We start from the raw sequence: 24,579 nt of genomic DNA on the forward strand, positions 1-24,579 counted from the left end.
TAGAAGACCAAAGTCAGTATCAATTCGGTACACATTCTGTACCTACTTTATCCTTAGTCTCCACACCATCCAGAGATTGTGCCTTCTCAAGATGAAGCCTTCAGTACCAAAGCTAGTTTAAGGAAGATGATCTGTCTTTTCCAAAATAAAAAAAAAAGGAGGTAAACTCACTTTTCACTGATGCAGTAGTACTGTAAGCTTTTGTTGGGATATAACCTTTAATGGGATATTTTTTTTCATCTTTACTCTTGCTGCTTTTAAGCCTTTCTACTCTGGTTCACAGCGAAGTTGCACAAACAGCTGTGTAGTACAACTGAAGGGAGGGGTGTCAAACAGAAACAAAAGGCGGAGAGGGAAATATCTTCAGCCTTTACTAGCACAAAATTTTCATCATGAAATTGAAACTTCAGTGGCTGCTGGTCTCATTTCTCTCTTTCATAAAGTCATCTGAGCAACAGACCACCCAAACTGAGAAGTGTCAGCTGAATACTGCCCCAATCGTATTATATCATGAACCATTTTATTCTCTGAAAGAAACTTAAAAATGTTTTCACGTGAAAATCAAATATGTCAACCAGGTAGGAAGAACTGAAATACAATAATGCACTAAATTGTTTCTCTGAAACAGAACAGTAAACATAGATTTTGGGTTTGCTTCTTTTTATTGAAAAAACAAGAAACAGACTGTTAATTATCATATAAATTCTCTGCCTGCTCTCCTCTCTTCCAATTTAGTATCTGACTTCCATTACTCGGTATATTCTTAAGATATTTCTACAGCAGATCCAAAGGTCTCAACACTACAGATAAAAAAAACTGTCCCTAAGTTGTCTAGCTTGGACCTTGATGAGTTTGTTGACAGCAGCAGGAAGTTCATTTACCCTCCTTCTTGATTAGCTCAGAATTCTATGACTTCAATGTAGACGTTCTTGAAAAGAGAACAGATTGCCCAGTATAGGAATGGGCAGTTTGAAAGATTCTGCCATGCCAATATTCCTTTTTTTACCTTCATGTCAGGCTGATTGACAGCCAAAGGAGATATCCTGAGGAGAGAAAGAAAGGTAGCACTCCTTGGCTACATCTCAACTGGGAAAGGTGAAGTTTCGGAGTGCTTCAATCTCCTGAGTTGCCAGACACTCTGTAATAAAGGGAAACTTGGTTAAGTACCAGTTTGATCTCTGAACACTGACTTCTGGATCAGCTGGGCCAAAAGAGAGTCTTGACCAGAACAGGTCATAGCTACAGTTCAGGTGACTGTGGGCCTAGGTTTCCAGGGTATTTCCTGACACACATACTTCCGTTTAGATGTAACCATTCTTAAGTCAGGACCAAACCTCATCTTGGCATTAGGAGCCACCATAGGAAGGAGAAGCTGTAGAAAAGATTAGTATAAAATCTCTCGAGCCCTCTAACTCTCTTATCAAGAGTATAAAACCAGATAGTTCAACTTTTGCTAGACATCAGAGTATTCACATGACATGAAAGGTGGAAAAAGAGAACCCAAGAAAGAAGTTTATAAACATTCTGCAGTGGAATACCTCCAATCAGAGCTTGCACTCTAGCACAAAGAATGCATCTACAGGAAAAAAAAAAATCAGGTTTCACAAGTTCGTCTGCTTACAATATAGTTTGCTTTTAATAAAGCATCTGCACAAATGACTTCCTGTGGAGGGATTAATTCCATGTATTGGTCTAAAAGGCTGAGAAGTAATGTCTTCCTTTAAGCTTACTGTCCTTCAAAATTTTTGCAAGTATCCAATCATGTCACGTTTAAAGTTAAGTACTAAGTTCTTACATAGTTTTTCATGTAATCGAAATACCCCCAGCAGGACATCACCATCATCAAGGCCACATGAAACCTTTCATAATATCTGAATGTTACTGTGTTCATCATCAGTGTGACACCAGCTTTAAACATCACTGCATGTCTCAAACAGATGGGTACTATTCACACCTAAGGAAAAAGAGAGCATCCAGATAAAGTTCTAATACTGGCTATTTTAAAAAGCTTTTCAAATAAAGTACTACAAAATAGCTATTAATGAGAACTTATTCCCAAAAGATCTGTTAGAAACCTACTACCTCAATAAGCAATGACAGTACTGCCACAAGCAGGGTCCTCTGATAAGTAGTCACCCCTCAGACACCTGCAGTGAAAGCATTTCCCAAGAACTTCAGGCAGCTAGCTGAAGCTGCTTAACTCTGTAGTACACCTGCCAAATCTAGAATAAAATAAAAAATGAAGTGTTGATTGTGGGAACAATACTTTGTTTTTTCCCTTTTTTTTTTTTTTTTAATACACTCTTCATACATTTTTAAAATACTAGCCACATTAGGCACCATAACTATGACCAGAAAGAAGATAACTTTTATGCAAAACCTGACTGGCAAAAAAAGGACATGAAATATCAAGTATAGAAGGTTCTAAAGATTTTTTAAGACAAAACCCTTAACTGTTCTACATTTGTCCTCAAAGCTTATTTTCTTGCCAGAATCTTGCCTGGAAAAATAAAGTTTTGATGGCTTTCATGTATTCTGAGCAAATGGGCTAGCCAGGTCCTGAATGCAAATCAGCAACCTGCCACAGCACTGAAGTCTATAGCTCATTTTAGATCATTGTAACCCATGCTAGCAAGTAAGGCAGAAAAACCACCAGAGAAGCAAACAAGAACATAAACAAGAACCAAAAAGCATAATCTATATCACCATAACAATTTGTTTTGCTCTGAGCAATCCACCTTCTAGACCACAGTATCATTAATTTAGCTAACACAGCAGTGTAACCAATTAACAACCACCCGACAAACCTCAAACTTTAGTTCACTAAAGTCTTTCTCTCAAAGAGTAGATATAAAAAGAGAGCCTAGGGATTATAAATAACAGAGGAAAACCAGAAAAGAACATGTGACGCTCAGAAACTTGAACAAATCATCTGTTTACTGTGTAAGTTCCTGCATATTAAAAGCCTTCCTTACTGCAGTAGTAAACCACTGACCGCACTAGCCTGACTAAAAGGCTTACAGTGTTTGTGTGCTTTGCTGCATCCCATAATTTCTCTAGTCATTTGAACACTATTTCAGGAATGTCCTGTAGAGGTCTCAGATGATTATTCACATCCACAGCATTCTACTATTCACCAGAATGATTGTAAATGCGTTAACAGTTCATTTTAAACATTGCAATACTCACAACATGACACAAAGAGGTCTTTACTCCTTGTCAGACTGCTATCTTGAATTGCATCCTCTTATGTACAATCATTTACTACTCAATGTTTCAGGAAAATATATTTTAAATATTTAATACTTCCATTCCAAATGATCCTTCTTCATGCTGTGACCCACTAAAGCACCACCTCAGCCTGCCACTTCTGTGCAAAACAAAGCTGGCAACTGCAAAAGAATGTGGGAAATACGGAAAGCTTTGGCAAGACCCCTACTGTCCAGGAACATTAAGATACGGAAACACAGAAGAAAAGACCTTGATTTCTGAGGCTTCTCTACAGGTCTACGTTCCAATCCAGTAAATTAAAGGGAACACTATTATTTACTTCAGAAGGGTGAAATTCAAGTAAGAACCTCAGAGATCACATCATCTGAGCAGTATCCTGTTTTCTCTATTTCATTCCAACTCTATGGACATTCCAACTCCAGTTTTGGCAGTTTGTCACTGTTCACTCTGGAATTTAGTACTGAATAGTTTTGTGCCTTAAACTCATACCATAGCTTATTTTGCAAATCTCTCTGAGAGAAGTCCATAGCACTCCAAACTAGAATTGTTCACCACTGTACAATTCCATCCAAACTAAAAAAAAAAAAAAAAAAAAAAAAAAAAAAGGTGGGGGGTGTAAGTGCAAGTCTTTGCACTTTGCACTAAAAGTCTCAAGCAACAAAAAACCCAAATACCATTTAGGTCGGATCTTGCAGACAACAAAACTGCCCATTACCAGGAATGTGATTAAAATCAATACAATGCCTCAGAAAAAAAAAATACAAACATACATAATATTTCCAAGGTCATACTTGCAAATTTGTCACAAATTGTTGTACAAGATGGCATGTGTTAAAAGACAGCCACTGACAGAATTAGCTGAAAAGGACTTGACTTTTCTTTTTGTTAATATGTGAATACACTGAGAATACATTGTATAGGTCTTGGGAATATGGGAGTCAGATTTGGATGGACACTGGGCTTAAGTACACCTGGGAATACATCCCCAAGAGTACACAAAAAGCATAATTAAGTCCCACATAGTCCTTAAGGCAGAACCATGACCTAACTTCTGTCAAAGTTTTAACAACAAAGTAAGAACAAAAGTAATGTGTTAATATGTTCCTACCCAGCCATCACTTCCTAAAGAAAATAAGCTACTAAGCTCCTAAACTTCTGAAGGCTCTCGAGTTTCTCACAGGATGCCTGCCATACCTCTAAAAATAATAAAAAATTTAAATGACATTATTTGGTGCTGTAACAAGAAACTATGTATACAAAGATACCTCAAGCTGGGTATTCACAGTGTAACTCAAGACAGCCAAAGTGATTTAAAATTTAAACCAAACCTCAATTAACAACACACATTTGACAAGAGAAGTACAAGTACACTTGAGTGGTGGATGATTTATGGAACAGAAATGTCACTTAGCTCATGAGGAAATTTTGTATTGTACTCATCTCAGACAAAAACATCAAAGACTAAATATAGGTCAAAGGAGCTTTATAAGCAACAGTAGCCACAGACTATTTCACAGAAGCAAAGTCCATTAGATGCATTACATGTCCCACTTTCCCCACTGCCCTCCCAAAAGCAAGAAAAACATTCAAATGTTCCCTCCCTAGTTACTCCAGCCTTACTGCACTATAAACCTTTCTCCATGACAACTGGTCTCCACTGGATCTTTGTGGAACTGAAGCCAAAACCAGCACCCCCTGGTCAGGCTCTGCATCGATCAGGCTACAATGAAGAGAGCAGCATACACCTAGAGGTCCTACCCTACTCAGCCAGAACTGCTCATGAACATGAATCGAATCACAGGATGAGACTGTAATCATTTGCTAAATAACAGCATTTTAAAAATCTAGTTCATAAATCTGAATCACATCTTTTTCTCTGATGCACAGTAACTCTTTATTAACCAACTGAAATTTTGCACAGGGTTATTTCTAACAGGAATTAAGAGTTTTCATAGAGACATTTTGTTAACACCAGCAAAGAGGCAGAATGTTGTAAGTCTACATGAACATTTTTAGTGTAATCATGGAAATCTGAATTACGAATGAAGGGACTAGGCTTTGAATAAGAGTATTCTTTCTCGGTCAGATCATCAGGCCATGAGACAGGCATTTCTGGACTAGACGACAGTTTAACAATTGATGGTATTAAACAAAGGAAAAAAACCCACCCCATTGTTTCCTCATCAAGAACAAATAAATGTCTTTCCCTGACAATTTTCTGCAGTCCACCGCAGACAGTGAGTGAGATTAGAATGCCCACTTTTTCAGCTGAATTGAGCCATACCTCCTCTTCTGGAAGCATTAGAGAACCACATAGCACATCAGCCTGTCCTCTGATGACCAGAAGTGTCCCAGAGAGTGACGGACAGAAGTGACCAGAATTGCTCCTCCACAGTGCGATCCCAATAAATACACTGCCACACAGCTATATGACAGGGGACACCTGCGCTTTGGTCAAACCCTGTTACTTGTCAAGACGCTACTAAGACATACGCCTGCCACATAGCTAAAAGGCAGGCACCTCATCATGCAGTGGGCTATTTACTGCCATATGGCATGATGTGCTTGTGCACAATCTGCAGAGTATCAAAAGTTTGTCTGCCACAAGATTAAAAATACCCACGTGGTTCTCAGACTTTCCCAGCTCTATGAGGGGGTAAGCTCTTAAGAGTGAAGAGCAAGGCATTGAATCAGAGTAAGAATTCTTCACAGGTCAGATCTGTAGGTCATAAGATATGCTTATCTGGACAAGACTACAGTTTAGCATTTAAAAAGAAACAATAGGTGTGTGAAGTACTGTTCCTTCATTAACAACACAAGAAAGTTGCTAACACAAGGAGAGTGTCCTAGCAGGATTTAGTTAAAATACAGATTCTTCTAGATCTTTTCCTCCATATCAAAAGTAAAAAAAAAAAATTGGTATTTCTAGACACTGAAAGCCTGATTATCAGAACAAACAGCACATTATGGAAGGCATAGTCAGCATACATTATTGTATAGCACACAGCAAGAGTATGCAGAAATTTGAGTTTGCTGTCCCAAGACAATACATCTTTACATAACTAAACAATTACTTTGAATACAATATGCGTTCAGAGTTGATGAGATAAAGTTGCCTTTCTTCAAGTACAAACAGTATCCAAGTTCAAAGGATAGCATCTGATCTTGCTCTGAGATGCAAGTGATTGTTTCAGTTGACAGAATACATTCATACTACTGACAGACTGCATCTAGCCCAGAAGTCCTAACCAACCAAAAAATTCCAAAAGCAAATTAGCCTTAAAAATGTACAGTTAAGGGGGGCGAGGGGAAGGAAAGCAATCTTTCTCCCAAGAAGCCCTCTCATTACCTTTTAAAAACAAGAGCCAGAGATTGACTTCATCAGGTAGAAACTTCACCATCAATAATGGTTTTGCACAGAAAAAGTCACTGGGAAGAACAATAGTATTCAGCAACACTCAGAATGTGCTATTTAAAAAGACCCAAACCCTACACCCCCAAAGCAAAACCCTACAAAATACTCAAGCAACACAAAACGGAAACCATAACTACTGTATCACTCCCCTTTTCAGCCACTAGCTGCTCTTTCCATATGAAGGACAAGTCAATTTGTCCATACAGGTGACTCCCTCAAATACATGAAGACAAATGGCTCCAGTTTGCTTCACACAATAAAACATTCAAAAACTTGAATTACACCATCATTCTGGTGAGATACTTTGCAGCAGAGGCTAAAACACGTTTTATGAATAATTAGGACAAAAATGCACCAAAGTCAAAGAATTTCTGATCTACTTTCATACATAGTAGAAATTTCATAATGGTATTGTCAATGGCAGTACATTCCTGGAAAACAGGATCTAATTGTGCAAGCGTGCAATGACAAAACTTCTCTTCAACAAGAGCTTCACAGTAACAAACATTTAAGAAGTCAGTAAAAAGTTCGTAATATCATAAGGTTTCTTGGTGACAGAAAACACTTTTAGGATCAAGATGTCTGACAGTTGTACTGCTGGTTCACAGCAAAGCAAAGGTGAACAAAGACACACACAAGAAAACAATGGAGAAACCCAACAAGAGAAATGGACACCTAAAAAGACAGTTCCATGGCAGCTAGGACTGATCTGCATCTTGGTTTCTACAGCACCACTCTCCCCTTTTGCTCCCAGCTCTGGACCGGCCTTCTGCCTCACACCAGCACTAGTATCCATTCGGTGACACAACAAGCTGATTCTGCTGGAAAACAACTCTAAAAACAAGAGGTTTCATTTTAGTCAATCATGTCCTCGGGTCAGTTTACTATTTGGTGGCAGGAGAGGGACAGGTAAACAGAACCATAACGGTCCAGACTCAGCAGGCTCCATTATCCCTCTACAACCTTCTTCCACTTCCCTTGCAGGTTGCTGTAACAAGAATTTACACATCCCGGCATAACAGTTGTGGAATCTCAGCATCGCTTCTATTCGTGCCTTTCTGAAAATGTGTCACCATGGAAATATTACTGTATGTTGGTCCATTTTCAATCTTTTCCACTACTTCCATGAGTATTCTTCCAGTTTTTAGTAATCTGTGTGATACTAAAAATTGTGATATCTCAAATACCTATAACATTTTTTAGGCTAAAAAGAAAAAAGTAGCAAGAAAACCAAAACAAAACCTATTTCACAAAATTCAACTTGTCTCTAGATGTTACAAACATTAGTAAGTGGAAGCAGAGAAATCCTCTTATCATATTCTAATAACCTTAATAACATGTTGAAAGCATAGAATTTTAACCAAAGGGTTGAACACAAGTTATTTAACTGGAGGAAAACAAGAACTCCTGATGTAATCTGTACAGATCTCTAATGCTGTAAATCATTTGTCCTATTTGATCTCTGTATTCACCTTTACCTGTAAAAGTGAAAACCTCTTTCACAGCCGTTACTTCAAAGTAAAGCCAGTTCTTCTTCTCTGAAAATGTAAGATAGTTCTGAAGGATTCCTTCATTTAATAATACTGTAGTAGGACAACATCTCTAGCAAACAGCTCAGCTCCATTCGTTTGAGAAAAGGTCTATTTTCCTTCATGTGTACAACTTCTCATTAAGGCTTACGTTATGCATGACAACTACAGTAATGCTATCTCATAAGTCAAGATAGGTTTTAATCGAAATAGCCCCAGTAGGCAAGTACTGCAGACACAGGTCTGGATAAAACACAGTCTAGACCACTTGCCCCACTTCACATACCAGGTCACAGCCCTTGGCTTTAACCAGTGGTACATACTTTGCACACACAAGCAAATACTCTGTAGCATTTCCTGACTTGTTAATTTCACACGCCCTGAGATGAAAGATACAGTGCAGGCCTATCACTCCCAGCGAAATAAAGAATAAAAGCATTATCTTAGAGTTACCATAGTCATTTTCACTAATGCTAAAATCAACAACACATAGCCTCAAGCAAATGACAGACTGGTTAAAAAACCCACATACACAATCACTATGTATTTTAACACTGTCTGATGTTATCACAGCTATATTAGCACTGTAATATTAGAATTCTACTTTACACTGGATAAACAAATGAAGGTGTCAGAAGTTCAGACACAGCTAGTCTCTCATTGCGAGTTCAGTACTTGCATCACAGGTTTTATTTTGAATAAATATACATCAATTAAGTAAAAGCAGTTCCCAACCTGTCACTGAAAAACCAGAATGAGATACCAGACAGTTTCACAGGGAATATGCACATTCCTGAGCAGACAAGGAGACAGGAACAAATTATGTGGAGTTAGGATAAAACCCAACAAATTATACTACAGGATGAAACAATGCAGAAAAAGATATTTGGGGAAAAAAAATTGTCCTATCTCACTACAGGATTATTGCAAGCTGTATACCTTGAAGTGTCATCAAATGATCCTCTGCTGATTTTCCAAAATAGGCAGGTGACTATTTCTTATTAAGGTTAGAATTTCATACGGTATGTTGAGGCATTCATTTAACAGCTCCACACCACCACAAATGTAAAAGCCCCACTCCCTCCTCAGCACCTCCCTCAAACAAGGGAGATGCAAGGGAAAATAGAAAGGGAATGAGAAAGGGAACCTTTCAGTGATGGTTTTCCATTAAATTCATTCTTAGCAAGCAGCAGCCTAAAGAAAGGATTTATCAGCTGGTTGCTCTAGTTGTACCTTATATCAGCAATGCTAAGATTTGTACTTAAAACAGGATTAAGATGCATCCCTTTCAAAATGTAATGACTAACACTTCAATTTAACATCATTATTCTTCAAAGGACAGATGAATCATACTCCTATTTCTTGCCTAAATTTTGTTCTCTCCCAGCCACCCAGAAGTTAACATTTCAGAAGTTTTTCCTATTTTATCTGAAGTCCTGCAATCACCAATTTCACACAGAACTGTACTTGCCTCAGACACCAGACACTTCAGATAGTAAAAGTTATTCTACTCATCTGTCACAACACTTACTTCCACGCAAAAAAGAATCAATCCAAATGTATTTTCAAATCTCTGATGATGCCTCCCACCATGCTATTCCCTTTCCTGCTTTCCTCTTATTTGCTACTTTTAACTTGTACCACAGTTTCTTATATGCCTCCTATTTCTCTGAGTCTCCACTGCAACTAGAAGCCTTCTACCAAGCACCCCTGAGCTACAGTAGTGCCCAGGAAAGAGACAGGATGAAAGTCCCCCTGCTCAAGTAACTACAACCTCAGTATCTCCCCTCCTCCTCATAGCCTCTGCTGTTCACAGGACAAGAGAAAGCAAGTTCCAGTGAAAAACTAAGGAACAAAGTGTCCTTCTTTTCTAAGGGAAAAGGGCACGCAACATTTAATTGCTGAAACCTAATAAATGTACTAATTCAGACAAATCTTGCACAAGTTACAGAATTCCATGATAAAAATTGTAGTGTTTTCACCTCCCCAAAAGATGAAAGCAGCAATGGAAACCACATTCCCTCTCCACATCAGCACAAAGAAAACTCACAATCTCTTAACTCGTAAAGTTCTCTGGTTTCTGCACATCTGATGTTTCTCTCAAGCACTTCCTTGATTATATGGTTTGGAGCTGCTCTAGAAACATTCTAGCAAAAGTATACTATGAACTATTTCAAATGTACAAATATATTTTAAACAGATTTTTCTCTCCTCAGTGAAAACAGGACAGAAAGAAAGAATAGTTCTGTTTTCATAGCAGCTCACTCCTTACCACTCTGACAAGAGCGCACATAAACATTTAAATAAAGATCCCTTGCAGCTTCAGAATTTGTGATGCAGAACTCATTTTAGGCAAGCTATTAAAAAAAAAAATCTGTTTTGAGTCAGTGGTGATCAGTAGTGGAGCATGGACAATTTACTATGTAGAAACCAAGATATGAGAAGCCCTGCATTCCTGGCGAGAAACCCAAATGTCATCCAACTGCTGAAGATTTGAGGGTACTGAGATTCCCATCTCCTAAACCGCTCCTCCTTGGTGCTCTACTCTCTTGGTTCCACTAAGGAATATAACAAACATAAGGCCTACTTAAAATGTGTTGAATGATGGAAAAAATGAAAAATTTTCCTTTTTAAATTTCTGGTCTCCACCCTAAGCCCCTCTTAATTGTCGATCAGAAAAAAAACACATCAACACCTTACTGTAACTCAGTATCCCAGGAATTTGAAAGAGTTTCAAGGCAACTTCAAAGATAAGCAGTAATTTCTCTAACCCTTTCTCACCTTTTCATCCAGCTCATCCTCTTCAGTCCATAGTTGTCTTTTTATAACTTTGTCAAGTAGTAAGAGGATACAACTGATTTTGGGCTATTTCCCTTCTTACAACAAACCAGTTTCAGATGAACTGTCAAGATCAGTGAGTTCTCAGTTTGCTGTAGCTTGGAGGAGTCATAAACAAAGAAATAAGATCTATAAATTTAGCAAGTGAATATATTTACAACTCCCACATTCTTGCCTTTATGTTTCTTTTTTTCACACTTTATGTCTTAAAGTGCCCTCTCTTTTGGGCCACCAGTCTTCAAAACAAATCAACATGGTACCCTAAGTGTTTGGAGAGAAAAAAATCACTGTTGAATAGTGCAAAACATTAAAACCCCCTGAAGAACAGAGCAATTCAGATAGCTTCCACAACACTCCTAAAACACAACAAGCCAAGTCACTCTTGCCCTTACAAGTGTGAGTTTCTCTGATGTCAATGGGATTACTCAGATAAATGGAGCGGGCAAAACTGAAAACTGAGCCCCAAGCTTGAAGCTGATGTGAGGTTTTCTTCACAGGTGTACACAAGGCTATCATCATATTAACAGACCTGCATCATATAAGCAGTAACAAATACATGTACTACCAGAACAGTCTAGAAAAGCACATGAGAAAAAGCATCACTATATTAAAAAAAAAACCACAGAATTTTCCAAGAAGCTTTGAAATACAGCATTTTCAACTGTCAGCTTACTTCTAGACATGAATATTTTAAACCAGTAACAAAGAGATTCCTAATTGTGCTCAAATACACCTGGCAACCCACAGACATACTGCTGATGTCTCACAGCTCTAGTCTTCAGTATTTGCATCTTCTAAATCAAAGAGGATAAAAATTATTTTAAAACATCAAGCATGACTTTCTATGTAATCATCCAGGAAATACAGTGTAACAACAGCAGAAGGAATATTGTCCATAAAAGCTTATCTATTCTACACTTGCTTTACCAATGAAACATTTTAGAAGGCCATGTACTAGAATATTCCATATGTAAATTATGAAAACTTTATGACCTCTATGAGAGAAAATAGTTGGGAAAAAAAAAAAGTCCTAAAGTATCATCGAACAAGGGAATGTGTTTTCAGTCTTTCTGTAGAATCCATTATCTTCATTTTGACAATTTAAGATAAGTTCTAGAAACAGCATGAATCCAGATTTTATTGTATTGACAAACTGGGAAGATCACTTTCCAATTTTTCTGACAGCAAGCCCTAATTACATCCTGTATTGTTTCTGAACATATAAATACCTGGAAGATACAATGGAATCTAGAGCAAAGTCATCACAGGGCTTTCACACATTTCTTACTCACTTTTCCAAACCAGGTCATCAATACAAATACAGACTGTAAATACAGATATTGTAAATACAAATACTGTAAGCTGCACATTAAATGAGCTTGTCAGTCTCTCTTCTGTGCAGCCAATTCAGCTTCACAGTTGAGCCATGTACACTAAAGCATGGATTCTCTCAAGCACCTAGGGCAAAATCTCTCTGTTTGTTTTGTATGACTGACATAGGTTAACAATTATTTCAAACACCACTCCTTCTGAAAAAGGTCTTTACTTCCTTAGTTCTCATTACAGATTATCAAGTCTCAGGGCTTGATTTCTCTTTCACCTATAATCAAGATATTAATGAAACAATATCTATCCTATCCCTATAGGACAGCAAACACATAAGTGTTACTCACTTAGCTGTCTACTCTGTTAATGAGAGTGAAGACTCAAGTTTTACCCCCAAATACAAATACTGTTGAACTTTTCAGGACTACAGAATGTGTAAAAAAAATTTTAAATTAGTATACTCGTGAGGCAGTATTATAACGAGTACACTACAATGTCACATTTTGCTTTAGCTCAATCACACCATCTTGTATTCTGCTTTGCAAACACAAATTAAAAGTCTAAAACTAAGCAAAACTTCAAATTCACTATTTCTAGGGACAGTAAAAACTTAAGTTTTTATTGTCTGAGGTAAAAAAATAAATACTCAATCACCTGAGAAGGCCAGGTGCAAAAAAAAAAACAAAACACCACTGTCCTGTATACCTTGTAAACATTAGTGAGGTGGTAAGGTATTTAACATGTTTTGAAGTACAAAGGAATTTAAGTATTAAGTTTGCCACTACTGGAATTTGCTGTTATAGCAAGCAGGATAGAGAAGTAGGCCTAACACAGCCTATGATGCTTGTCAAAACTTTCCCTATGCAACTTACAGCCAGCAAGCTTCGTCACAACTACGTTTTCTAATTTCACCAGAGAAATACAAACCAAGGCCTTCATTTATAATTCAGTGCAGCTTGGTCCATAAATTTATAATGTCTTTTAAAAGTTTTTGATAACTAGACTGCACTGTTTTCCATAGCAACATTGCACTTCATAATACACACAAAGTTTTGGGGTTTAATTACTTTTCAGGACCACTTTGGACAAAATATAGGTTTTACAATAGGTATCTTGGGCGTCTATCACCCAGCTATTAAAAACAACCATTGAAGCCTATCCTAAGAGCCAGAATCCCTGCCCAGCTGAAAGACCTGCCCTGGTGACTCCCGGGCGAGAAGCCTTTCAGCTGGTTACCTCGCTCACTGAAGCACTTTCAGAGGAGGTTTGCCGATTTACAGCGCTTAGACCCGGAAAGGGCAGCAAACACCCGGGCTCCGGCTGGCGGGGGGCTGAGAGGATTTGGGCTTGCTGAGGCCTAGCGAGCACACGAGGCCTCCTGCCGCCCCAGCTCCTTCTCCGCCAGCAGCGCAGACCTCTCCGGACGGGCGGGCCGGACCGGCCGCGGGGCAGACGGTCCCCGGGGCCGGGGGGGGCGGCCACGGGAGGGACAGGCGTCCGGGACGCTCCGCCGGCCGGGAGGGAGGCGGCCCCGCAGCGCGGCGCCCGTGGGAGAGGGATGGCGAGGAGCCAGCGCCTCTAGTTTGGGAGGGACTCGCAAACTTCGGTACCTGTCGGGAACTCCCCAAACGCCAGGGACCCCCGTCGCCTCCGGGAAGAGCTCTACAGGCTTCCCCTCAGCATGAACTCACGCAACGGGCTTAAAAACAGGCTGTACCCATGCCGATTGGAAGGAGGGCACGGCGTGCCCGGCGGCAAACAGGGGCTTCTCCCCCCCCCGGTCCCCCGTCTCGAGAGGGGCACCCCCCGGCGCACCCCCCGCCCCGTCCCTCCGCGACGGAGCTGCCCCAGCGGCGAAGGGCCCGGGAGCGCCGCTCCGAGCCCACTCCCCCGCCCCGGGCCTCGCCACCTCCCTGCCCGCGCACCCACCTGTCCCGGGGATCGATCCAGCTGGTCTGCTTGGTGTTGTGGTCGATGTAGAAGACTTTGCCGTCGTAATCCCTCGCCTCCTCCCAGCCATCGGGTAAGGGGAGCTGCCCATTCCCCGCTTTCCTAGGCATGGTCGGGCGGCGGGGGTAGCTGCTCCATAGGGACAGAAAGAAAGACGGGAAGCGGGAAAAGCCCCCACCCGAGCCGGGGGGACGGGGAAGGGGCCGGGAGCGGGGACCGGGGGGGCACGCAGCGGGCCGCTCACAGAAGCGCAGGAAAGCCCTCCTCCGCGGCCGGGTCTCAGTCCACCATGCCTGGGCTGCCGCCTTGCCCGCGCCGCGGCAGCCCGGGTCAGGGTTGCCGGCGGAGCCCAGCTGCCGTCTGGGCGCGGGGAGCCCGGCTGAGCCCCGGGCGGCCGCGGCCGCCGCTCATTAGCATGAGATTAGCATCCATCTCATCTGCATGCACATTCCTCCCGCCGCATTCCTCAGGGTTAACCCTGCCGGCGCTGCCGCCGCCGGGCTGGGCAGGCCCGGGCCGTGGATCCGGGACAGAAAACGTCCAGCGAGGCAGCGCGTGGGGCAGGCCGGAGGGCAGGGGCAGGACAGGGGGGACAGGCGGCGAGGGGGGCCCCTCCTGCTGCCAAACGAGCTCTGCCCGCGGCGCGCAGGGGCTGGGCCGGTGTGGGGTTAGGAAACAACCACCTGAGGGGGACGGCGGCCTCGCGGGCCAGGCTGCCAACCGCCAGTGCCCCCGCGCCTTCAGCTCCCAGGCGCCTAAGCACTCCGGCCACGTCCCCGCAGCCTTTCTGGGCAGCTGGGAGGGCGCGGGAGCCCCCCCAGCCACCACCACCCCGCGGGGAGAGCGGCGCGAAAGGGGCTGCACGGCAGCGGCCGGGGCTGCGGCACCCCGGCGTGAGGGCCGGCCGACCGACCGGCGGTGCGTCCCTTTGTCTGCGGGCGCGCTGCCGGCCCCGCATCAGGTGGCGCAGGAGACTTCGGATGTCCTGGCCCTGGGGGGCTGCGGGAATGTGCCCCGGGAAAAGGCAGCTTTAGCACTGTCTCCGTGCCCTGAGTCGCGGCGGTGTCGAGAGAGTTACCTTTCCCTTCCGTTCGGGTCCCGCTAACCTTGCTTCACATCCTTGTGAACTCTCACCAAACTCCAGCAAGGCTCTAGGGTTCCTAAAAAGGACCTTGACATTTAAAATACCAGAGTTCAAAATTTAAATAAAAAAGGGAACCCTTCTTTAACCCTGGAAATACCTAAACTTTTACTACCTTTTTTTTTTTTTTTCTTTTTAACAGAACCACAGCGGAGAATATGTGCACACGCCATTTGTGCTCTGAACTGTTTGGCCTAAAAAGGAGGCAGCTAAGTCGCATTAAGTATAGAAACCAGGTGTGAATTACTGTGCGTTTATCTCACATTTGCCACAGGAGAAGAGTACTCCAGGCTGGTTACCATGGTTCAGCTGATAGAAGGTAACTTAATGAACTCTATTAATTTGCATGTGTATCTGATTCCCAAGATTTGGCACCAGAAGCAGAGCACCTATGGGGGAATATGATGCCCTAGTTTAGCGGCTAAGACTGCTAGGTAACCCGAGTTTTAGTCCCTGTTTCCTAGAATGTTTTATTTCTTTTCACTTAAAGTTACTTGCTTAAAGTAACAAAATTTTCTGCGAGAGGAAGTCTGGGGCCCAGAGCTGTCCTTTTTCTTTCTTTTTTTTTTTTAATCTGTTTATCTACTCCATTATAGCTATCTTTAGCATTCAGCTCTATGAATTATTCTTCTGAGAAAATTTATACTTATTAAGTACTGGACTTGTTCAGTGCATAACAAGTTTTTGGATTCTACTTCAGAGGCCGCATAGCTGACAGTTAGGCATTGCAGTAATTAATTTACAGGTATTTAAGTCCCATTGTTGGATCTGCTCCTAAATAGAAAAAAGTACCAGCAAGATAGGATTTTAATTTAGCCAATTGCCAATCTGGTAGAGCTAAGACCTTTATTATTTTAGTCATTCTACTTACGTTCTTCTGTAACACTATCTCTGCAAGTGCCTTGTATGCCTCCCCAAAATACCTGTATGTTGAGCTCCAGACTATCTTGAAGATTTTATTTTACATCTGTTGCATTAAGGTAATGTGCAGTGAAACTACATACATGGAGTAGGGCCCTGGTCGTTAACAGTGGAGAAAAACTGAGTCGTCGTAACTTCTGGATATCCGTAAGAGTTCAGCCACTTGGGGAAACCAGCAGGATCATTGCCTATTAAAGTGACAGACTCATTTATTTCCATTGAGAATATTAAGTTTCAATGACCTGATTGGTTTATGAAGTCCAGTCTTTTTTTCCATCAGTGTGAAAAAGCACTTTTACTATCCATTTACATTTGTGTCCTTTCAAATAGTCTATTCTAATTTTATAAACTTGTTTATAGGTGATATCCTACAGTGAGAAAGTACATGTGGCAGTTGTGGGACAGGATAAACTGGATTTCCTTTTCCATTTTAAAGTTCAGTTTGAGTTATCAATAAGACATTTTGTTATGTAAGTTGATAAAAAGCTATAGAGGATATACTTTTCTGTCGGAAACTAGCTGCCAATTACTTATCTTTGGCATTAACAAGGAGCTTTTATAATGATACAGCCTTTTCCATTCTGAAAAAGCAGGCCTGTTATACAGCAGCACTCCTATACTCCTACTGTCTAAATAATCCACACAAAAGAAAACATGTAATAGATGTATTAGAAAAATCTGTAATAGCAAGCCAAAACTGAAACCTCATTTATGTCAGTACTTCCCTTGAAGTTAATTATGGCACCTGAGGTAATACCTAATTCCTATTCTATGTCACCACCAAGGCAGTTGGAACCACATCTTTGTTTATTGGTCAGATGAGATCCATGTGGATGTGGATCTGATTTATAACCATCTTTAGCAGGGTAAAACTTCTTATCAGAGAACATCAATATTTTCATTTGCACAAATAGATCAAAATTGCAGTTCTTAATTTTTGGAAATAAATACACTAAGATCATTGCATAATTGTCTAATTTCTGTATATATGCTTGTATGTGCATATGCAGATGTGCTTATGCTTAAATATAAACTGTTGCCTGGTAAGCGTTAGGCTCTCCCCTTCCTCCCTCATTTTCCATTGTTTGAGTACTTCATTGTGTTTGTATTTATAGTTAGAGTCTACAGTCCAGAATGCTGGTTTAGGACTACTTAGGAATGACAATATTTGAAGTCAGACTGACAAAAAGTAGGTAATATTTGTGTAAATAAATGCCAGACCTTTAATATTACCAGTGAGAACATTTAGCCTTTTGAAGGACTGCTATTGTTGTACAAAACAATCCAATTATCCTCTTGGTTTTTGCTCTTTTGCAATTTGGACTGGTAGAAAATAATTTCTTCCACTATCCTTTAATATTTTTTTTGTATATCTAATATAGGAAGGCAGAGCAGATGTTCATAATGATCCTTTTTAGCCTAAAATATGCTATAAATTCTATCTAAATGTAGTTTTGCAAGTATACCTCCTACATCTCAACTGATAACCTGCCTAGCATTTTGTGCTGACATTGTCAGCTGACAGCATACCACAGATTGTTTGGCTTAATTGCATAAGACAGCATAGTTCAGGAGATGTAAGCATGCTTTATTCACAACACAGAAGGGTGCATATGAAGGAGTTGTCCAAAAGCATGGAACAACGTAGCTATGGCATGACTCAAGTATTTATCAGTAAGTATGATAAATAACAAGATATGCTCAAAGAAAAGGAGCTAATTGTTCCTCTCTTTTGCTTTGCATATGCATGTTTAACCGATCTGGAGACGTTAACTTTATAAGTAATACATAGTTAAAGGATTGAGTTAAAGGGAATTAGAATCATAACTATTTTGGGTCCTTTCTACTTACTGTTATCAGCTAGGAGAAAAAATGTCTATGCGAAAATTTGAAACACAAGTGTGGAAGTGGCTGAATCCAGAAAGGGGGTCTGCAAAGGCAAATGGTTGTGCCCCATCACATAACGAGAAGCATACCCTACTCCAGTCTGTACTAGTGTAGTTAATCTCCTGATACTCTCTGCTTGCTTCTTGTTTCACAGTAAATCTGTTCTTGGGACTGACTGTGATCAAAAAAGGCATGTTTGTGCCCTGTCCTTCCATAACAAGAGACTCCCTTAATTTGATGATCCACTAGAGTGACGTCCCTGAAGAAATTTACAGCTGTTACAACTCTAAATTGTACTATCCACAAATGGCTCTGAATCGAGCCACAGCTGTGTCTCTGAAAATCTACATAGTTCAGCCTCCACTGCTTTCAAACAGAATTTGAGTGCAGAATGAATTATGAAGTATGGTGACAGAATTAATTTCTAAAAACATCCAACAAAAATGTTTGAAAATATATATTGGTTATGTTGGTTTTCTTTAGACACTTAAACAGTGTTTATTGTTGTCCAAATATGGACAAGTCTGACTTCCCTCACATATAGCTACTGTAGAACTCTAAAAAATAGTATTTTCAGCATTATAAATATTTGTTTATTTAACAACAGTGAATTTTATCTGACAGCTATGTTTTCAAAAAAAAAACCCACCAAAAAATAGGATTCCTTTATGCTGCGAGATTTTTAATTTTAAAAAGGGTTTTAAAAGTCCTGTAAAGAAAAACAGTGTACATGCGTGAGGGAGGAAAGGAGGAGTGCTACTTATACTATTGTCAGCTTCTGAGGCATGTACACATCTGAGAGTAAAAGATCTTTGAATAATATTGTTTCTGGTTGAATTTATGATGAAGCCTGCAGAAGTGATGGAGCCAGAGAACAGCTTTGATAATGTTTATGCTCATTCGGCTTTTCTCTTTACTCCAAAGCTTGCTCTGTCCACTGATATTCAATTGGACAGCTTGCTGCTAAAATAGGATGTCCTACAAAGACTTCCCAGAGTATCAGTGAAAAAGACCATACCAGGTTCTGCTTCAAATGAATATATAGTAGCTTTTTTTCAGAATTTTGGCCTTATTTTTGCCTTCAGGCATGCATAGGAGAAAGTAATGAGCAATTACACATTTCAAGTCCTTGCAGACTTGAATCCTATATCCTTATAATCCTCTATCCTTCTAATCCTATAAGTCTGAAAGTAAGTGCACAGAACAATTTTAACTGATTGTTAGTCTGATTAAAAGTTTAGGGTAGGTAGAATTGAAATGATGTGGTAAGAGCTTTGCCTCAAACCTAACTACGGAAATGTGAGTAACATTTTCATGGTAAAATCTTCTCAAACTCAACCCAAACCACTCATTAAACAAACTGAACATTCAGTCTCTGATTCATACTGGTGATATTTATTTGGACAAAGAAAAAAGAAGATGGAGAATTTTGGTTGTTCCAAAAACCCTAGGATGTATGAGGTCCAAATTAGCTTCTGAGGCATATTCCCACAGAATTTCTTGATGCAGTCTTGGTATGTTGTCTTCATGTTACATCTTCTGTAGAAACAGTCTCGCTATACTTATTTAATATATCTCTGATACTTGTACACACAAATTTAACTTTCCTACATTTCATCATATCTATGGAATTGCGGTGTCTATTCACTGCTGTCTAATGGCTTTGGAGAACTGCAAAAGCACGCCTGGTCAGCCAAGAAGGTTCCCAAGAGCCTGGTCTTCTCTTTTGGCTGCATGTAAGACAGAAGTAGGCCAGCAATAGAGGGTTTCTTCTCATCGGCAGGGAGGGAAGAATGAAGGAGTTTCTCAATAACAGCTCCTTTGCTGGAGAACAGTGATTAATTTCTTAAAGTATTTAAGATACTCCATCAAGCAGTATACAAGTGCACAGGTTTACAGAGCTAATGCTTTACCAGTCTCTATCTACTGGTGCAAGGAGTAAGTGCTCCCACCACAGGCAGAAGAAAGGACTTAATGTACATCTGCTGTGTTGTATCTAAGGGGGGCAATGGATGAAATACAAAAAGGAATGTTTTAGCAACGACATCCTGAAGTATGTTTCTTCTCTGTATCATCCATGTACTTTCAGAAACACAGTGCAGTAAATGAAGTAGACTGGACTAACTGACTTGAGTATTTAACACCTGCATTACAAAAAAAAAAAAAAAATCCTCTGACTGATGGAGAGGCTTAGGGAACCTTTCTTCTAACAAATGAAAAATCTTATTTGAAACACAAAACAAGTACAAACCTGCCAAACTATAATATGAAAAAAAAAATGCTTCTTTTCGCTTTCACCCAGTTTTCACCTCTTTTTTCCCCCTCAGAAAAGTACAGTTTCTTTGCATGAATGCAAAGTACTTTGACTTCTATCCTGGCCAACAACAAAGGAACCTCAATGCTATCTTACTGCTGACCGAAGCTAAAAACCGTGCTGCAAAAATAAAATCTGAATCTGTGCAAACTTATAGCAAAAATGGGACTGTAGCGCTGCTAGACTGCTAGAGATGTTGCTGAATTGTATGACTCATCCCATGGCAATTTTCATTCTAGTCTTGTTATCCAAAACCCAGAATTCCAATGTCTGCACTTTTTGGAGGACTGAAAAAATTTAGAGAACACAGCATGATATTATTATGTCCATTTTGCAGTGGACATAAAAAAACATGTGTTAAGTGACTTGATGGAGTAAAAAATACCTAAATGAAATAGGATAGGGATTAGAACATAGGATGCTTTCAGCTCCTGAGCTGAATCTGTTGAACTGCATTGTATCATTTTTATTATTTCAATATGTGGTCTCAGAAATACTTGGGGTAAGCTTTCTTATCACAAAGAAAAGATTATAATTCATACAAAAATTCCTTTTATTCAGTATCTCATTCCCAGGTAAAATGTGGTGTATAAAAGTTATCAATTCCATATGGTCAAGCATATGTTATGAAATGCTTGTGTCCACATATAAGACACATGACAGTATTTCAACAGCTTTCTCCTTTGAATTTCTTGGTGGAGAAACATAACAAAAGCATAAATTGTAGTTAGCTGTACTTGTGTGTTCATAAATGAAATACACTAATAAACAACCTCCAACAGCGTAAAAAGATTACACTGAACAATAATTCAAATAAAATAATTCAAAGCTATGCAAAGTCTGCAAAACTTACATATTAAAACGTAATCCTCGGACTACAGAACGTCGGAGCTGTTGCCAATAATCAGCTGTTCTGTAAAGGTGTGGATGTAAAGCCAAAGGATATACAGTTGATGCTTATACCAAAGAAGTCACAGAATCACAGGATGGTTGAGGTTGGAAGGAGCCTCTGGAGGTCATCTTGTTCAACCCCTCTGATTAAGCAGGGCCACCCAGAGATGGTTGCCCAGGGCAATGTCCAGGCAGTTTTTCAATATCTCCAAGGATGGAGATTTCACAACCTCTCAGGGCAACCTGCTCTGGTGCTCGGTCACCCTGACAGGAGAAAAGTGTTTCCTGATGTTCAGAGGGAACCTCCTTGTTTCATTTTGTGCCTGTTGCCTCTGGTCCTGTCACTGTACACCACTGAAAAGAGCCTGGCTCTATCTTCTTTGCACCCTCCCATCAGGTGTTTATATACATTGATAAGATACCTCTGATCTTCTCCAGGCTGAACAGCCCCAGCTCTCTCAGCCTTTCCTCATATGTGAGGTGCTCCAGTCCCTTAATCATCCTTGTGGCCCTTTGTTGGACTCTCTCCAGTATGTCATATCCGTGTCTGTCTTGTACAGGGGAGCCCAGAACTGGACCCAGCATGCCAGGTGTGGCCTCACCAGTGCTGAGTAGAGGGCAAGGATCACCTCCCTCCATCACCTTGGATCACCAAGGATCACCTCAGCAGCACCACTAATCCAGGATGCTGCTGGCTGCCTTTGCTGCAAGGGCAGTTTGCTGGCTCATGGTCAACTTTTTGTCCACCAGGACCCCCAATCTTTTTCTGCAAAGCTGCTTTCCAGCCAGTTGGCCTGGAGCATGTACTGGTGCATGAGGTTATTCCTCCCCAGGTGTAGGACATTGCATTTCTCTTTGTTGAACTTCATGAGATTCCTGTTGCCTATTTCTTCCCTTCTTTAAAGAGCACAGAAGCATGCCACATAATTCAAACATACCAAAACAAACTACTATGCTGCAAACTGGCTTTTTGAACTCTAGACCAGAGGTGCCCCTGCAAGTGAGCAGCTGGGTGTTTAGAATCAGTGCTGCTTTCCCTTTAGTCTCGCTAGACAATCAGAACAAGAGGTAAACCTCCTTAGGACTGCAGTCTCTACGGCCTTCAGCAGTATCGTGGATGTCATCACTCACAAAAGACCTTGGTTCTTATTTGGAAGCACTAATACATGTTTCTACAACTCAATATGCCACCTTCAGCAATAGAAACAAATAGAAGTGTTCGTTTATATAAAGAAAGACGGTGTTTTCAAACACTAGCTCAGAAACTCTCTGATTACTTAATCATTGATACCTTTTTTTCAGAACATAACAAATGTGGAAGAAGTATGATACTCTTAGCGGCAGCCTGCTTCCCACTCCACGAGCTCAGAACAACTAGTTTGGGCTTTTTTTCAGATTGCAGAATTGGGCCTTTCAACCCGAGGAAATAAAGTGGAGTGTATCTTCAAAATGTAGTGGAACAAGGGTTGGTTGTTCTACAGCTTCCATCTAGTTTCACCCCATGTACTTAAACCAAGATTCACGGTAATTTTTTATATATCACTGATGGGGGTGGGGGCAGGAAAGGTGGTGTCACCTTTTTCCGTGGCAGGTGCTGGCTCCTGCTCTTTTCCTGGCCTTCCCCTTCCCTCCTCCTTTCTTCTTACACCTGCTCCTTCTGAGGCTCCCGTTGCTCTGCAGCCATCAGCTCTGATCTGCCAGGGCCGGGGCCGCAGCGGAGCTAACGCCAGTGGGCCTGGCTCACTCCATGCAGCTGGCGTGTGTCCATGCTGCGCTCCCCAGTGTGTGCTGTCCTACCGATATCAACCATGCTGCTCCCTTCTCCGGGGAATCCCACCGTCCCCACTCCCTGGGACAGTCTTGTCAGTGGCCTGTTGTTGCTGTGAACAGCCAGCAAAGGACCGCGCTGCCAACAGTGACATCTGCTGTTAGTCACTGGCCGGGGCTGCCACTCAAACCATCCCACTCGTGGGCGACAGAAAAATAGCGTCAAAGCCAGAACAGGAGTGCTCGCCCCTGGGTTCTGCCCGGGAAGGGCTCTGGGTGGAGGTGAGTCTGCTGCATGTCCTTTGGTGGCCTTGAAACAGCACCGATGCCTGGCTGATAGCCACACCAGCAGCTTCATCTGGTGACAGCTGGAAGAAGAGGCAACTGGAGGTTGCGAGGCATTGTCACCCCTGGAATCAGTGTGCCTTCTAGACGAGTGGCAGGGAAAGAGCCCTTCTGAAGTTACACGTAACATCACTAATCACAGGCTCTGAGATGCTGTTAAAGCAAAGATCTGACCAATTAAAGACATATTTTTAAAGTTTTAGGTGGTTTTCATAGATCGTGAGCAAGCTAACACAAGCTTTTGTTTTGTTTTGGTAAGAGGAGGCAAAGAAATACACTGGGGCAGGGGAGAAGAAGGTAAGGAGTTGTTTATGAAAATAATTTTTGTTGAATCAAGGAAATCCTTGAAGGAAATCATGTTTCAGAAAAAAAATCTCGAAAGGAACGTAAAAAATTCTCAAAAGCACATATATGCACATTTTGTGTCCATAATGCCACAAGAAAGATTAATGCTTTTCTGTATATATCTTTAAGAGATCTTTTTCGATGTATCAGCATAAATGAAGAAAAGCTAAAAATTGAGAAACTTGTCTGCTGTAGTGAACCTGTAGTGCTACTGCTGTCCTTTATCCTGTAAGGCAAGAAAGAAGAAGTAGTGTACACTGCCTTTAAATGCAGCGGAGGCCTCTCGCCAGTCATTTTGTTTAATCTCCCCTCTCAGTATTCCACATCTGTGGAATACACTTCTCCAGCAATCTCATTTTAATAACATATTCTAATCCATTAAACTCACTCTGGTGAGCTTGCAGCGAACCGTGACATTTCCAAATCAAAGTAAAATCAAAGGCCTTAAACCAGACTGCAGAGCTAAAATTCTCTTTCATATCCCTTCACTTTATTTACAGAGGATTCATATGTTCAAATATACCAAATCATCATGACAGAATAATTATGATGTCTTGTCATGTCATATTTTTTGAAACAATGTCAAATACTGAAGGACCTGCAGAAAACTACGAAATAGCAAAAAACCCCAAAGCCAAACAACGATGGATGAAAGACAGCCCGTAATGAGCATGTCAAA

The 24,579-nt window shown here is 40.9% G+C and overlaps 2 protein-coding genes across 2 annotated transcripts in view; one reads left to right on the forward strand and one right to left on the reverse strand.

Annotated features, from left to right (window-relative positions):
* Window positions 1–14,693, reverse strand: part of WWC2 (WW and C2 domain containing 2) — a 103,391-nt gene extending 88,698 nt beyond the window's left edge. Inside the window, exon 1 of the mRNA XM_072863482.1 lies at window positions 14,269–14,693. Within this exon, the coding sequence (XP_072719583.1) occupies window positions 14,269–14,399 (131 nt within the window). The 5' untranslated portion in view covers window positions 14,400–14,693. The remainder of the gene's footprint in view (window positions 1–14,268) is intronic.
* Window positions 14,694–14,969: 276 nt separating this feature from the next.
* DCTD (dCMP deaminase) overlaps window positions 14,970–24,579 on the forward strand; it is a 56,792-nt gene continuing 47,182 nt past the window's right edge. Inside the window, exons 1-2 of the mRNA XM_072863485.1 lie at window positions 14,970–15,207; window positions 15,573–15,749. The gene's annotated coding sequence lies outside the window, so the exon portion shown is untranslated. The remainder of the gene's footprint in view (window positions 15,208–15,572; window positions 15,750–24,579) is intronic.

This window comes from Ciconia boyciana, chromosome 5 (genome assembly GCF_034638445.1).
Source record: "Ciconia boyciana chromosome 5, ASM3463844v1, whole genome shotgun sequence".
In the NCBI taxonomy this organism is placed as follows: Eukaryota; Metazoa; Chordata; class Aves; order Ciconiiformes; family Ciconiidae; genus Ciconia; species Ciconia boyciana.